At 29.5% G+C, this 15964-nt stretch overlaps 2 protein-coding genes and 1 long non-coding RNA gene across 7 annotated transcripts; 2 read left to right on the forward strand and 1 right to left on the reverse strand.

The window, feature by feature from the left end:
- Positions 1-2293: 2293 nt before the first annotated feature.
- Positions 2294-7126, reverse strand: LOC106637194 (annexin B9). Of its 4 annotated transcripts, XR_016293326.1 has the most exons (10): positions 6957-7125; positions 6602-6778; positions 6008-6068; positions 4607-5326; positions 4097-4273; positions 3815-4019; positions 3583-3735; positions 3327-3500; positions 3062-3243; positions 2294-2984 (listed from the first exon to the last, which is right to left on the reverse strand). It is a non-coding gene; the product is annotated as an annexin B9 (long non-coding RNA). The 4 variants fall into 4 exon arrangements; XR_016293328.1 differs by lacking the exon at positions 6602-6778 and having other exon boundaries at positions 6957-7126; XR_002759620.2 differs by lacking the exon at positions 4607-5326 and having other exon boundaries at positions 6957-7115.
- LOC106637058 (lysosomal acid glucosylceramidase-like) lies at positions 6958-11323 on the forward strand. 2 transcript variants are annotated; one of them, XM_089596026.1, is made up of 8 exons: positions 6958-7225; positions 9115-9217; positions 9320-9638; positions 9695-9957; positions 10037-10471; positions 10598-10677; positions 10760-11037; positions 11110-11323. In XM_089596026.1, the coding sequence occupies exons 2-8, from the start codon at positions 9166-9168 to the stop codon at positions 11213-11215; spliced, it is 1533 nt and encodes a 510-aa protein (XP_089452152.1). In that variant the 5' UTR covers positions 6958-7225; positions 9115-9165; the 3' UTR covers positions 11216-11323. The 2 variants fall into 2 exon arrangements, with proteins under 2 accessions (XP_089452152.1, XP_089452153.1); XM_089596027.1 differs by having other exon boundaries at positions 9695-9933.
- Positions 11324-13081: 1758 nt separating this feature from the next.
- LOC111642959 (lysosomal acid glucosylceramidase-like) lies at positions 13082-15670 on the forward strand. The gene is made up of 7 exons (XM_089596098.1): positions 13082-13359; positions 13463-13781; positions 13900-14162; positions 14519-14953; positions 15051-15130; positions 15218-15495; positions 15568-15670. The coding sequence occupies exons 1-7, from the start codon at positions 13314-13316 to the stop codon at positions 15668-15670; spliced, it is 1524 nt and encodes a 507-aa protein (XP_089452224.1). The 5' UTR covers positions 13082-13313.
- The last annotated feature ends 294 nt before the right edge of the window (positions 15671-15964 follow it).

Below are 15964 nucleotides of genomic sequence, written 5' to 3' on the forward strand. Positions count from 1 at the left end.
GAAATTTCAATAATATTATGAATGATAAACTGTTGTTTTATTTTATTTCATACAAAGATTGTATTAGTTGTCACTTTTAAAAAAAAAATTTGAATCTCAGTGTTCTAATCAGACAAAAAGTTGAAATCTCAATTTACGAATGAATCATGGTTTAAGTTTTTGACTCACTTGGAATGTGACATTAAAAATTGATGATTCGTTGAAAAATCGTTTTCATAAAAATTAATTAGGGACGATAGTACGTAATTTTAGGAGATAGGTTAAAAAATATTTGAAAGGTGTTACCTTGAAAATAGTTTTATTCACTAAGCCCAAAAACATCAGTTTTCCTAATACAAGGAACGCATAAGGCTTTAACTTGCTATTTGTTACTTGCCAAAATAATAATACATACTTAAAAAAATTTTGCAGAACATACTTTAGACACGCACTATTTTTTAATCAAATCTAATAGTATACAGACATTTTCTGCTCACAAGACGAAAAATATTGACCAGTTAGTGCAAACAGTCTCACAACTATTAAATTGAATAGTTTCATGATTTTTTTTTACCATAGTGTTCGTGTAAAAAGTCTTTTGAAGTCTTAAATCACGTTTCAGATCGTTATTTTGAGTAGAGCTTCTTTTTGTAGTAGTGTTGTAAGAAAAGAAGAAATAAAAGATGGTGCCGTCTTTTTTACATTCCACATGAAAGTTTTTGACAAATTTGTATACACGTTTGAAAAAGTTTCCATAACTTAAGACACGATTTCGTTTGAACTTAAACAGTAAAAGATTTAACTTATAAAATACTTAGTCGTAAGTATGACTGTTCTTTTATACAACCGCGATTATTTATAAAAAGCAGCGAAATGTTCACAAAAAATTAAAATTTTGCATCTAAGGCACAGGTACTTAATTTTTTACTAGAACAAAAAGTATGATCGTATAAGTATTTTAAACTACTTTAATGCATTAACATTAGCACTCCATTACATATGTTCTCTCAACATTTTTGTAAATCATTATTTAGACAATATTATCACGTTTAAGATGTAAATGTGTATTGCTGAAACGTAAAACAACAAGTTCTAAAACTTCCCTTGACCACATATTATAAATCTAAAACATAAGCTATAGCAAAAGAACTGATTTTTTAATGTATTAAAATATGTCCTTTAACTTTTAGAGCATAAAACAAAAAAAAAAAAAACACGAAAGTAAGAAAAGGTATTATAACTTATTTTTTGATAGGAGCTGCGGTGCATTCTACTAGAAAAAGCATAAAACGTTGGCCACATGCTTTATTAAGTACGAGAAAAACCAAAAAATATCTTAATTTAAAAAAACTCCGGAAGCCATTTATCTACGATAAAATACATCGACAAATATTTAAAACAACAACGTCACGTTATTTAATCTATTGAAACAAAATTATTGCTATCATTGCACTCTTATCAGTAATATCATACTACAACTCTTGAAATAGATTATTCAATATTAGCATTTTGCATAACTATTACAGCTACTTGTTATGGTGTCACAAAAATTTCTTGATTATACTAATTGTGGCCCTACTAGACCTAAAGAGATATTTTCCACCAAATTTTATGAGAAACAATAAGTTGTCTAATATATACCAGAAAAATAATTGTACGTATAAAAATATACATATTTATATGTAAGACCACATAAATCTGAGGATTTGGTAGAGTCATTGAATATAATTTTATTTTTAAGTTTATAAGAAATAAAAATTAAAAAATAAAACATCTGCATGGTAAATTTCGAATTGGGAAATTAAATAACGCGTTAACGTTACACTTCTAAAACTAGAATAAAAATGTCTTTATAAAAACAAGTTATTGTTTTACCATAAAAAACAGTTTTAATGTATTCTTAAATCTGTAATCTTATGAAGTTTTTGAAGAACGATTAAATAATTTAAAAATGACCATTACGGAAACTTTATAAAATATTTTAACTGGGATCTTTGTGACTCTCTAATATAACAACAGTGTCAATAACAAAACATATTTTGTCGATAAGACAGATTTCTATTTTACGTACAAAGTATTACATTTATATCTTGTTGAACATAACAGAATTATAACCACTGATGGATGAAAATCCGTCAATTTTAAGTAAAATAGGAGACTTTAAGTTCGTATATAGCAGCATTTGCTATCAAAATACAGGGATACTATAATACACCAATTGTTGTTAATATCATATTAAATGGAATAGATTATTTTCAAAAATTCTCAAAATCTATATAAACATAATGATTAATAAAAATGTAGAAACAAAGGCTACAATAAAATTGTTTATTCAGTAATTCCGTACAACTCAACATTATTTATAAACTCTAGTGCTAATTATACAAATGGATTTTTCCGAACAGCTATATATCTAAAAAGATCAAAAAAATAGTGGTTTATATATCATAACACAGCCAATTCACAATATTGACATTGGCACTTTTCATTAAAAATGTAATACGAAGCTGCTCGAAATTACGTACCAAACATGCCAACATTTATTTTTTTGATTTACTTTGATACACGTGACTAAGTAATTATTTTATGACAAACTCTAAAGTAAATATATGTACAGCAAACTTCATACTACATTTTTAATTGACACATTCGATACACACATGCACCACAAAATCTGTTCTGAAATATTTTTTAGTTTTTTGTAATTACAAACGGATGGTACTAGACAGTAAGAATTTGGTTGCATGACAACAAGCAGTTTTTTACATTAGGTTCTCGATTAAGACACAAGATATTGTGTAACAGTTTTCGAAATACGCATATATATATAACTGAGCTTGAAAAAATACAAAAAATTGGTTATCAATGATTTGTATTTTTTTTTTTTTTTTCATTAATGCAATAAATAAATGCGAATTTTAAAGGGCAAAAAATTTTAGTTTATAAGTAACGAATTAGGAAATAAGAGCAATCAGGCACTTTTTGTAATCACCAGAGCAATCATCCTGAAAAGAATAAAATTAAACATTGTTAAAATAAATTTCATGACTAATAAATTAATTATTGCCGTTTAATATCTTACAGAGATAGCTTCAACCAAAGATTTGCCATACTGATGTTGATAAGCCTCCATTATTTCTCCCATATCAACTTCAGACCTCGTGACAATTAATCTTATAAGACGTCTATCCTCGGTGCCCATGCCCTTCATGCTCTTGTGTATTTGTTCCGCAAAGAACCCTGCTCTGTTCTTCACACACTTAACTAAATTAATAACGTTTATGAGAAACATGAATTAACATATTGTACTAGTTTTAAGATTCATTTGGTTAAAAATATTTGTTTACCAATGGCAAGTAAGCCTTTCTCAATATCACCCGAAAATTCATTTTTAATAGCTTCCTCGATGTCGTGGCCAGTTATGTTCTGATACTCATTAAAAATCATATGTAATTGAGGAATATTCCTTTGGACGAGAATCGCGTTAAATGCCGACTCATCGGTACCAAAACGAATTTCTCCTGTAATAAAAAATTAAATATAATAATTAAAATTTATTTTGCTGACTAAACAAATTTAACATTTTGTTGATCTTAATCCTACCTGCTTGAAGTAGTTTCCTTGCGTCTTCAACAGCACCTACTGGATCAATATCAAATGACTCATCTCTGTTGCCACAGCATAGAGACACCATTAAACGTTTAAAACTTCCAGAAGTATCTGCCATTAACTCATTCTCTAACGAATTTCCGAACACTAAAACATAAATATTAAGTTTACTTTTGACGATTAAAAAAGTTAGAGAAAAAAAAGATCATACTAATATGCAACTCACAAGCTTCATATGCCTGTTTAATTACGTTGATTTGATGATTTGACATAGTACATAATACTTCAATCAAAACAGTCTCATCAGTACCAACTCCACTCATGGCATCGTATAACTCCTTCGCATAATACTGTGGTAAAGGTGTCATCATTGCAACTAACAGATTTTCAAAGTTACCAGATGTTTCAGATTTTAAGTCTTCAATCAGATCCTAAAAAACATAATAGTATATTTTATAAGGCCATGAATTATACATACGGTGTAATAGCACCCAAAAAATAATCATACCTTGCCATATAAAGTTTTAAACTGGGCTGCGATTTCCAAACGTTGTAAATTAGGACGGTGTGCCAGTACTTGAATGATGGATTTCTCATCTGTTCCCCAGCCTTTCATAGCTTTCCGCAAAATCTCCGCATCTTGGGTTGGGTTAAAAGGATCATTAGGAACTACAGTTGGGGAAAGCTATAAAAGAAAATCAAAATGAAGTGTAAAATGCTTGGGTACCACGAAATTGCGTCCCAATAAACACAAAGATGTCTAGAAAAGTAATGGATACTAATCTTAAACTTAAAATTTTTTAAAAGTGGTACAAATAATTATTTAACGATGTATTTAACAAACATAATTTTTACCATTTACCATCATAGATCAAGATGCTATGAATACTTGATTACTCAAATTTTACTATTGCATGCACAATTATAGTCACCATTTCTTACGTTTTCATCATTAGTCTCTTTTGCAATTTGTGGTTACTGGGGAATAACTTGTTTTTTTACAACACGTAAGTCTCACCTTAGTTTGGGACCTCATTCGAGGGGCCTGTGGAATATGTGGTACATGTCCTCCGTAGCTAAAGCTCCCACCACTACCCTGACCCCCCGAATAGGCTCCACCCTGGTGAGGAAAACTGTTACCGTGCATAGGACGGGAGGGATCAGATATTCCTGGGGTACCCAAATTTGGATACAAACCTTGGGCTAAGCCACAATGATTTTGCATGTATTGTTGAGATGAATATGGTTGATGCTGAGATGGCAGGGATGATTGAGTCTGAGGTGGCTGTGCTGGATATGGTTGGTGTTGAGGTGGCTGTGATGGATATGGCTGGTGTTGAGGTGGCTGTGATGGATAAGGCTGATATTGAGGTTGCTGCGATGGATATGTCTGATATGTCTGGTGTTCAGATGGCTGTGATGGATATGGCTGGTGTTGAGGTGGCTGTGATGGATATGGCTGATGTTGATGTGGCTGTGGTAATGGGTATGCTTGGTTAGATGAATAAGCTTGACCTGAATGGGATTGAGGCATGGAAGGCTGAGGCATAAAAGGTTGAGGTGCGTTGGAGTAAGGAGTTGGTTGTGATGGATGAGCGTTTGGATACGGTGTGGGTGTTTGAGTCATACCAAAAGCTGTAGGAACTTGTGAATAAGGTGGAGCACTTGGAGGAGCTGATGGTGTTCCTGGAGGAAGTCCGAAAGAGTTTGGTGGCGTTTGACTTTGGAATGGTGTGCCCTGTTTATTCAACGTGATTGGATTGTGGAATTAAGCATAAACATTATAATATAAACTAATTGTTACCACTACTATACAGATATGTTACTCTTTAAATCTCTTATAAGTAAATATTAAGTAATCCTTCAGCATACATTTATTCTGATCAATCAGCAAAACTCTTATTATTGCTCAAAAATACTATTTGAAGTCAATTATTGATTGTTTTTGTTAGTTAAATATTTAATATTAGTTATAAACTTTTTAATTTTTTTATTTCTACCGAGTTAGTCATTAATATAGTGTTCATAAACCATATGTACTAAAAAAAAATCAATTGCTTAAGTTTAAATGTTTCAGACTTATAGAGAAAGCTGTGTCTTTCATGGCAAGCTTTTACTGTTCATGTATCAAATAACTTACGATTCATCTATTGAGTATACTTAAAATACCAGATTATTTATTGTTGTTATTTAAAACAAAAAAAGATTATATTGGATAACATACGGTGTATAAATGATGTACATCATTAAAAAGTTATTTTTTGGTTGAAATAAAAAATTACAAATGAATATGCTGTACATTTTTTTAACGTTTGATATTGATATTTAATAATCAGTAACTCAAGCATTTGCAAATAAAAGGGAAATAAGTTGCCATGAAAGATTTTCATGCAAATAAAAAAAAAAAAGATACACTCACTGGATATCCGTAACTCATGTTAATAGTTTTATCACTTATATTGGCTGCAGTTCGAAATAATCTGAAAAAACAAATTTATATCAAAGTACTTTATTACCATGAAACGTGTACTCTTGTTTATTTTGTATCATTTATCATTATATTTATCTATTGAAGTACATTTGAAAAAATGTATCAAGACAAAAAAAATTACCGGAAAAAACAAGTTTAGAAAAAAAAAGACAAACAAAAATTTATAAAGAATTGTTCAATGTACAACGTAGCAGCTAGTCACTGGCAGAAAAGTTGTATAGTTTCGCAATGCGCTTACACATACATTCATACAAATACATTCAAATGATCTCACACTTCTGTGGCTGTATAAGTCGAAAGAGCACACAATGAGGAGCAATACAACTGTCCGAGAACGAACAAAAAATTAAATCACAAAATTGTTCCATATACTTTCAAGCGCAAACACCTGCATTAAAATTTATTTCAAATTACGGTAAATTTTATTTTCAGACGAAGCAAAAAAAGAATTTTACACTGAAAACTAATGAAAAAAATTTTTTTTTTAACTTTTCAAAGTAAAAAAGGCATTCTGTTACTTACAAATGAAACAACGTTCAGTTCTAAGAGCGTTCTCTGGGTCAATGGCAAATACAGTTGGAGAAACGAAGCTTTCAATAATTTAAAGCAAAGCTGTAAGCGACTGCTGTACGTGGCACGTTAGTGTATAACTGAAGAGACACTGCCTGTCAACTACGTGACTTCCAATACGTGTACTTTCTAAATATAAGATTGTGTCAGAACAGAAAAAGTGGGGGATTCTGACACACACACACACATTTTACACAGATATGTACGTGTGTTCACTCGTAAAGTTCTATTTTATCAGTTGTAAAAGAAGCAAGTGTGTAATAAAAGGAGATATGTAATTGAGTATTTTATTGCAGGTATCACATACCAACGTTGTCTGTTAGCACTAAACTTCTGTATTATGTATTAGTTGCCCGTTGTGCGTCTCGGTGAAAACTGTAGTAGATTATTTTAAATGTGCAGATCGTACAGTGTGAGAGTTCGGTGATGATTCAGGACACGTCAAACAGTTTTGCCGGCAATTGGTATTGTAGTGAAGCAATAGAGGAAGCGAATCTCGGCCGTCACGAAGAAGATAACTAGAAGAGGAAAGAGAGATATAATCTATGCCACTATTACAATGCATTATTTCTGAAGGTAAATAGAGAGGAATAATTTAGAAAAAAAGAAAGTAAATTGTTTGGAAGAAAAAAAATAAGATTTACCAAAAGAAAGATATCTTATTTTTTCTAAATAAATAAAATCAACAATAATTATTTGTATTATTATTATCAAGATTGCATGGATTTAAAAAATTATTTTTTTATTCATCAAAGATAGTAATAATTACCACGTATTTTTTAGCCTTTTGATTGCATCAAAATATTATATCTGATGGCTAAGTTTACTTTTATGATAAGAAAACATGTAAGAAGATACAATTTTATTTCTACTTATGATTGACTCTAAAATAATTAATCAGATGTTATTATAACATTTCTGATTTCGGATTTAATAACAATTAAATCTGCATAAAAAAAAAAAAAAAAAAATACGTCAGCTTATAAGATAATTAATAAAAACAATTTCTAAAAGTTAGTATTTTATGTATCAACATCAAGTGTTTCCCACATGGGTGCAGCTTTCGCAGCTTTAAAAAAAAAAAAGAAAAACAAATAAACGTTGCGTCGATGACTCACGCGTATACGAACTGCGTCATAGAACGATCAGTTGTGACGTAGACTATTAGCTACACGACGTGAGATAAAATACATACTTTTTCATCTTTCGTTGTAGAAACTAGAAGGCGCATCAACAGATTACTCAAGTTTGGTGCACGTGCTTATGACAATACATTTATTCATTGCGTCACTATTGTGTCTGCGTACGTTAAAGTCTGCGCAGGTTGTTGTACCAAAGCTTACTCACATTCTATTTATAGACTCAGCGGTAATACATTCATTTGTGAATATTGGTAAACAGTTTCACGAACTAAATATCGCTCAAAGATCAAGCCACTTGACAAAATGTTATTTAAAAAAAAAAAAAAATTTTACCTTGATTTAAGAATGAAGTCGTATGATCACCAAAAAAATTTAGGATACTCAGTTTTTAACTCTTAGGCAATAACAATAATTCAATGTGAAACCTTATTTTAATTAAGTGATAATAGTTGTCATATTCGTTATTATGTGTAGGTTCAATACGAGAAATTGACTATGTAATATATTTATTGTTGATTAAAAATTATTATTAATTATTATTATTATTAATTACTATTATTTTTTATTTAATAAAGAATTAAAATATAATTACATTCCAATGCCACTTAATATTCATAATTACTTACGATATTATGTTCTTCACTGATAATTGCCTAGTATAATAGAGTTATTAACAAAACTAAGTGCTGTATCTATTTCATTTTACGTAGCCATTTAATTTTATTATGTTGATAACTTACAGTAGCACTAAGTTTTTCTTCAAATAAACCACATCATTGTTATTAAATGTAGAAGTTTAAATTACTCAAGAAGTTTTTAATTTACAGTAAGCTTTAAATTTGTGACGTATTCAACGGCTGTAGTAACAACAGTTTTCAATAAATCAAGTCAATGGAGCTTTCAAATAATTTTTTTTTTTTCATGTGAAAATTTGGTTGATTATATTTTTGGCTCTACTGATCACGAGAAAAATAATCATTAAAAAAATTTTTAGTGTTGCCATCATATAAACAATAACGAGAAAAAATTGACAAAGCACACAGCAAAATGAAGGCTCACAGTGAAAATGATTTATGTAAATTGATAGAGCACAGAAGTTACTCTAGAAATCATTAAATAAATTAAAGAGTTTTTGCTTGTATAGCTTTTCACTCTAATTCTATGAGTGTAATCTACATTATTGAGATATGAGCACTAAAACATTTTTTATTAAATTTTTTTGTTTAATTAAAGTACGATAAAATTTTTACCATTTTTCTGCACCTAAGCTTCATAAATTATTGTTAAAAAATAAATTAATAAAAGCAATATTTTTATTTTCAGAAGCAGATCGTGCAAGTCATCCTAGTCTTCTAAAGTAGTGTAAAGTAAAAAATGTTAAGAACTGCGACCAAAATCTTGTTCATTGCTTCTGCTCTTTCAACAGGTATGAAAGATTTCAAATGCAATCTAAAAAAAACTTTGAAATGTAGTCAATGTAAGAGAATAATTTAAATTCTACTATAATGAAGAGTACCATTTTTTGCAGCACTAGCTCAAGACTGTAAGCCCGTTGATTTTTGGGGAGACAGTATAGTATGTGAGTGCAACGCCACATATTGTGATTATTATTCTGATCCAAAACCACTACATTCGGATGAGTTCATTTCGTATGTTACAAGCAAAGGTGGTAAAAGATTAAGTCTTAGTGAAGGAAATATTTTAAATAAGGCCAAAAATAGTCACGTAATAAATATTAATTCCAACATTCAATATCAAGCTATTGAAGGTTTTGGAGGAGCATTTACTGATGCAGCTGGTATTAATATAAAAAAACTTAGTAAAGGATCTCAAGATAATTTAATAAGGTAAATGAAAAAATTAGATGCTTACTTCCGAATTGAAAGTTTTTACTGTATTACAGATCTTACTTCGGTGTGGATGGAAGCAAATATAATTTTGGTCGAGTGCCCATAGCTGGTACTGATTTTTCAACAAGACCATATACTTATGACGATATACATGGTGATGTTAACTTGACCAATTTCACGTTATCTACCGAGGATTTTGAATACAAAATTCCAATAATAAAACAAGCTTTAGAACTAAATCCATCACTCCGATTAGTATCAGCCTCTTGGACTGCTCCACCGTGGATGAAAAGTAATAAGGAATACAATGGGTTTGGTAGTTATTAAATTTTTAATTAGAACGAAAGATTGTAAAAAAAGTTTTTAAGTTACATTGTTGCAAAACTTTAAATTAGGCTATTTACTGGATGATTACTACCAGACCTATGCCAACTACATCGTAAAGTTCTTAGAAGCGTACAAAAATAATGGGCTAGAAATATGGGCTGTATCGACCGGAAATGAGCCCTTTACATCATTGGTGCCCATTAGTCATATTAATACTATGTTTTGGTCATCTCGCACTGTATCCGTGTGGATACAAGAAAATCTTGGACCAACTTTACAACACTCAACGAGTAACAATACCCAAATACTTGTTTTAGACGACCAAAGAGTCGCTTTACCTTGGTATATGATTAACATGAGAAGGCATAATCCTGGTGCTTTGAAATATGTATCTGGTATTGCTGTTCATTGGTATACGGACGAATATTTTCCTGCTTTTGTACTTGACGTAACCCATGATGAATTTCCCGATAAATTCCTCCTAATGACGGAATTTAGTGTAGGTAAATTCCATAATTACATTTAATTTTATTTTTTGTTAATATTACATTTATTTTTTAAACAGTAAAAAATTATACTTATGTCTATACAAATAAAAATATTAATGTGATTATATCAATGATTGTAAGGTGATCGTCCTTGGGAGCATCCAAAAGTTCAATTGGGATCATGGTCTCGAGCTGACAGATTAGTGAAAAAATTATTTGAAGTGTGTTATGGAACATATCAATATGTTTTGCATAACTACGAGATATAAAAATCAAAAATTAATAGGACTTGCATTTTTTCAGAACCTTAGTCATTGGGTTGTAGGATGGATTGACTGGAATCTTGCACTTGACACTACAGGAGGACCCAACTGGGTACAAAATTATGTTGATGCTATGATTATCGTTGACGCAGAGAAAGACGTGTTTTACAAACAACCTATGTTCTATGCTCTGGCACACTTTAGTAAATTTGTGCCCAGATCTTCAGTTAGAATTCATACAAACTCAGCAGACAAATCTGTTCTATCATTGGCATTTAAAACCCCCAACAACGAAATAAGAGTTCTCTTATATAATGAGTAAATTTCCTATTTTTTATCATAGAACATTGCAACTATAACAGCCCTTATTGATTAACTTTTTTTTTCCAGATCTGATCAAAAGAAAAATATTACTATTGCAGATGAAAAAGTTGGTTATATAAATATAGAGATGCCAGAATATTCTTTACATACTTTGTTGTACAAAAATAAGTGATCACATGTACTATTTGTAATATAAATGCAAATATACTAAAGAGTATCGAAAATGGAAAATTTAATAAATCTGTGCCTTAGTAAAGCGATTTTTTAATAAAAAAAAAAAAAAAAACGATAAAAACAATAATTATAATATTAATAAAACAAAATAAAAATAATTAGAAAAAAAATATTAATATGATTTGTCGAAAGCTGTACTCAAGCCTACCAAAATTCCATGAGTACAACTGAGGGTGTTATGTGTGACAGTTTTTTCATTGATTCGCCAGTAGGTATCAAATGAAGGGAACCATCAGAAGATGCAAGGAAATATGTTCTGATGTACGAAAAAAATTGTGTTAAAACTTTTTTTAAATTTTTAATCATGTTTAACAATCTGTATGAAATAGTTGTAAAAATTAAAAAGTTCACTTTTGCAGAAAAAGTACTATTATAAAATTTATTATCAAATAAAACAGTGTTTTTAAATATGCCGAACTATGTATTGTTTTTTGTACCTTGATTTCTTACAATATTTTAAATATTTCATGGAAAAAAGTTTTTTGAGTCGTACAATTTTTATTGAATAAAACAGACACAAAATATTTTTTGTATAATTTAGTGCAACAGATCCATGAAGTATATCACTATGAAATTAATTCACATACGTTGAATGACATCAGTTTTTCTGTTCGCAAATAATATATATCTTGTGAAGATAGATGAAATAATAAGTCAGCAGATGGACATGCGCACCAATTAAAATATTTATTTCCTGAATGTCTTAATATCAGAACACATTACTTTTAAAACTGACTACAACTACCGAGCAGTATTATGTGTGGAGATGATTAAGAGTTAAGTCACGATGTATTTTTGAACGATACGATAGAAACCGAATTTACTCTAAAGACCATAACAGAGCTTGACAAAGTATAGCAGTAAAACTTACAAATCAATATTATTACAAAAATCTTAATCATTACTAAATTCAACTTATTCTTTTTTCATAATATTCTTTAAAAATTTACGAAGCAACAAGAAAAAATGTGGTCGTAACAAAAATTTTGCTACGACCTTTCTATAAAAGCCTCTGTATAATCACAAGAATTTGCGATTTAATATTTTTAAAACTGTAAAGCTAGGCCTTCTGAAATTTAAATGGGTTATTTTGAGTACCGTAGTATATACTAATTTTTTAATAATTTTTCGGGAACAATAAAAATTTCTCGACAACCCTCTTAAATCTACAGTAATGTCAGATTCTTTGTGGAAACTCAAAAAAGCTTGGCTTTGCTTTAAAGGCAGTCACAGAGTTAAAAATTTTTTTAAAGACCACCTTAAAACTCGGATTTCTTTAAACAATGCTACAAACTCGAATTCTGTTCAGGTTAGATATAAACACGTATTATACGTCCAATTTTTTATTTTAAAAGCAAAATATAAAAATGTAATGTTCGAGCAAAATCTGAACTAAGTATTAGTAACATTATATTTATATCTTATCAGTTATTAGTAAATACTGCTGTTTACATTTGTGCTATTCGTTATTTAAAATAAACGCATGTTACGTTATGTAATACATCGAAATTAAATATTTAATTATTTTTAATTGCTAAGAAAAAAGTATAAAAACTCTAGAAGTTGTATAATTGGTTTTCTTATTAAATAAGGCAAAAATAAGTGGTATTATGTAAATATGTTACATCAATTTTAAAATTATCACATGAATACGCTTTCATAACTTTTTTTTTCATTTAAAGGTGTTACTGCGTAACTTGTTTATTAAATGAATTATTTCATGACTTAAGAGTATTTATGCTATTAGATAGAGGAACACATAAAAGGATGACACTGGCCCGGTTTGCCCCACTTCAATATTTATTGTTGCTTCAACAAATATTTCTTTACACAACTCATTGAATCAATTCTGTATCCTACCAGAAGCATATTTATTTAATCGGTGATCGATATTCTACTTGATATTTTAAGTTTCAAATTATAAAATTATAAAAACAAAATCATTCAATAATATTAATTTTTTGACTAATTACACTGAGTAGCAAGATTTTGTAAGATGAAAAATAGTAATTAGGTACAGATTGTTTAAAACTTTCATGATGTTCAAGTTTATTGGAACTATTTTTTCGGTGATATTAATAGGTAAAATTATTTTGTACTATTATATTTATGCTATTATTTAAGGTGAAAGAAATATTTTTAACAGAATAAAACATTTAACTCTTTAATATTGATAAAATTTTAGTGTTAGCTCAAGATTGTATACCAGTAGATTTTGGAAGTGATTCTACAGTGTGTCAGTGTAACTCTACATATTGTGATTATTACTCTGATCCTGCATCGCCCAAAAAAGGCGAGTTTATTTGGTATGTTTCGAGTAAAAGTGGTGAACGATTAAAGCGCTTTGGTGGAATCATTTCAAATCACGCTGAAAATACCTACAACATAAAAATTGATTCTAATACTCAGCATCAAAGTATAGAAGGCTTCGGTGGAGCATTCACAGATTCAGCAGGAATTAATATTAAAAAGCTTAGTAAAGGATGTCAAGATCATATAATGAAGTAACGTATACTTGAATACTAGAATCTTATAGTCCCCAATTTTTAATACTACAACTTATACAATTTTTCATAATAATTCATTTATCAAACTTTGTCATAACTGATATCAATGATCTAGATCTTACTTCAGTAATGATGGGATTAAGTATAACCTTGGACGCGTACCAATAGCTGGAACTGATTTTTCTACGCGTCCTTACACTTATGATGACAATCCTGGTGATACTGAACTTGAAAACTTTATGTTAGCTAAGGAAGATTTTGTTTATAAAATGCCATTAATGAAGCAAGCTTTAGAGCTCAGTCCATCGTTACGTTTCGAGACATCTGCTTGGTCTGCTCCTCCTTGGATGAAAAAACACGATCAATATAATAACTTTGGTAAGAATAAGCAGCAAGTATAATATACATTTCTAGCTATCTTAAAAAAGGATACTCTCATAAAGATATCATAAATTTATATTTTACAAAAATCAATCAAATCTAAATTTGGAATAAAATAAAATATCAGTCTTTCATTGTAAATATCTAAAATAGGTAATTATTAAAAATGAAACAAAAAAAATATTAAAAATACAAAAAAAAATTATTCATCATCAGATTTGTTAAATAAATATTTAAGCATAATTAGTTATTTAGCACATTGACCTACATCATCATAACTATTTAAAAGAAAAAAAAATAGAAAAATTTTCAATTTTTAAAAATTTTATTAACATTAAATTTCTGATTCACAGATTACTTATTGGAAGATTACTATCAAGTTTATGCAGATTATATTATTAGATTTTTGGAAGAGTATAAAAAGAATGGATTTGATATGTGGACTCTTTCAACTGGAAATGAGCCACTAACTCCTTTAGTACCAAACAGTAATATTAATAGCATGTACTGGTCACCTGCAGCCGAAGCTAAGTGGGTTGTAAATAATTTAGGGCCGACTTTAAAAAAGTCCCGCTTTAACAATACGGGAGTGTTACTGTATGACGATCAAAGACTGGCATTGGCATACTATATCTCTGCGATTATAAACAAATATCCAGAGAGTATGAAGTACGTAACAGGCATTGCTGTGCATTGGTATGCCGATTACGTTATTTCGCCTGCACCTCTTGATTATACACATGAACAAGTTCCTGATAAATATATTTTGATGACAGAATCATGTATAGGTAAAAAAAAATACAAACACTTTAACTTTATATAACTAATGTTATGTTAATCATTTTTAAATTATAAAAAAAATTTTTTATAAAAATTTTTTTGCAGGTGCTGGTCGTGATGAGAATCCTAAAGTTATTTTGGGATCTTGGTCACGAGCAGAACAATTGGTCAAAAAATTATTTGAAGTAATTGAAATACATACTTTGCTGTTGAAATTTAACCATGTAAAACTTTACTTGATTGATGTATTTTTGGATTTTTATTTGTACTAGAATTTTAACCATTGGATTGTTGGCTGGATTGATTGGAATCTGGCTCTGGATAAGCAAGGAGGACCGAATTGGGTCAATAATTTTGTAGATGCATTTATAATTGTTGATCCAGACAAAGATGTATTCTACAAGCAACCCATGTTTTATGCCTTTGCACATTTCAGTAAATTTGTGCCACGATCCTCGGTTAGAATCAATACAAGCTCATCAGATGATATAGTTTTATCTACAGCTTTTAAAACCACAAATGGTGAAATAGTAGCTCTATTGTACAATACGTAAGTTTTTCATTTTAATTTTTAACTTTACTTCAAACTGAAGACGCAAAAATAACTTAGTTTACATTCTAGGAGCGATAAAAAGAAGAGTGTCACCATATCTGATAAAAAAGTGGGAAGTATAAATTTGGTGCTCCCCCCAGCTTCTATTCATACCATTTTATACAAAAATTAGTAAAAATATGAAGTAAATGTGTATTGTACTTTTCTTTGTTTTGTTAACATATTTATTTAATTAATGATTTTTCTTAGAGAAATATTTTTGTACATTAATACTGTTATAAAATCGTTAATCATATTTACTTTTGTACAATTTAAATAGAAAGTAATTTTTTACTTGTATAATAAAGTTATTATTTATGTAAAATGCTTTTTATTTATTAACCACTACTCTACGTGAAAATCGTTTTTACCAATTTGCCAAGACCAAAATAGTAAAAAATTAATGACTTTCAGTGAGCTGTATTCT

Source organism: Copidosoma floridanum, unplaced genomic scaffold (assembly GCF_036245765.1).
Source record: "Copidosoma floridanum isolate Cflo_tuat_1 unplaced genomic scaffold, Cflo_Japanese_pri ptg000029l, whole genome shotgun sequence".
Classification (NCBI taxonomy): domain Eukaryota; kingdom Metazoa; phylum Arthropoda; class Insecta; order Hymenoptera; family Encyrtidae; genus Copidosoma; species Copidosoma floridanum.

Coding starts and splice junctions, on each gene's coding strand:
- LOC111642959 (XM_089596098.1), top strand. CDS start 13,314: ATGATGTTCAAGTTTATTGGAACTATTTTTTCGGTGATATTAATAG. Junction 13,360..13,462: donor TTTTTCGGTGATATTAATAG/GTAAAATTATTT, acceptor ATAAAATTTTAG/TGTTAGCTCAAGATTGTATA. Junction 15,496..15,567: donor GTAGCTCTATTGTACAATAC/GTAAGTTTTTCA, acceptor TTTACATTCTAG/GAGCGATAAAAAGAAGAGTG.
- LOC106637058 (XM_089596026.1), top strand. CDS start 9,166: ATGTTAAGAACTGCGACCAAAATCTTGTTCATTGCTTCTGCTCTTTCA. Junction 9,639..9,694: donor TCTCAAGATAATTTAATAAG/GTAAATGAAAAA, acceptor ACTGTATTACAG/ATCTTACTTCGGTGTGGATG. Junction 10,472..10,597: donor AATGACGGAATTTAGTGTAG/GTAAATTCCATA, acceptor AATGATTGTAAG/GTGATCGTCCTTGGGAGCAT.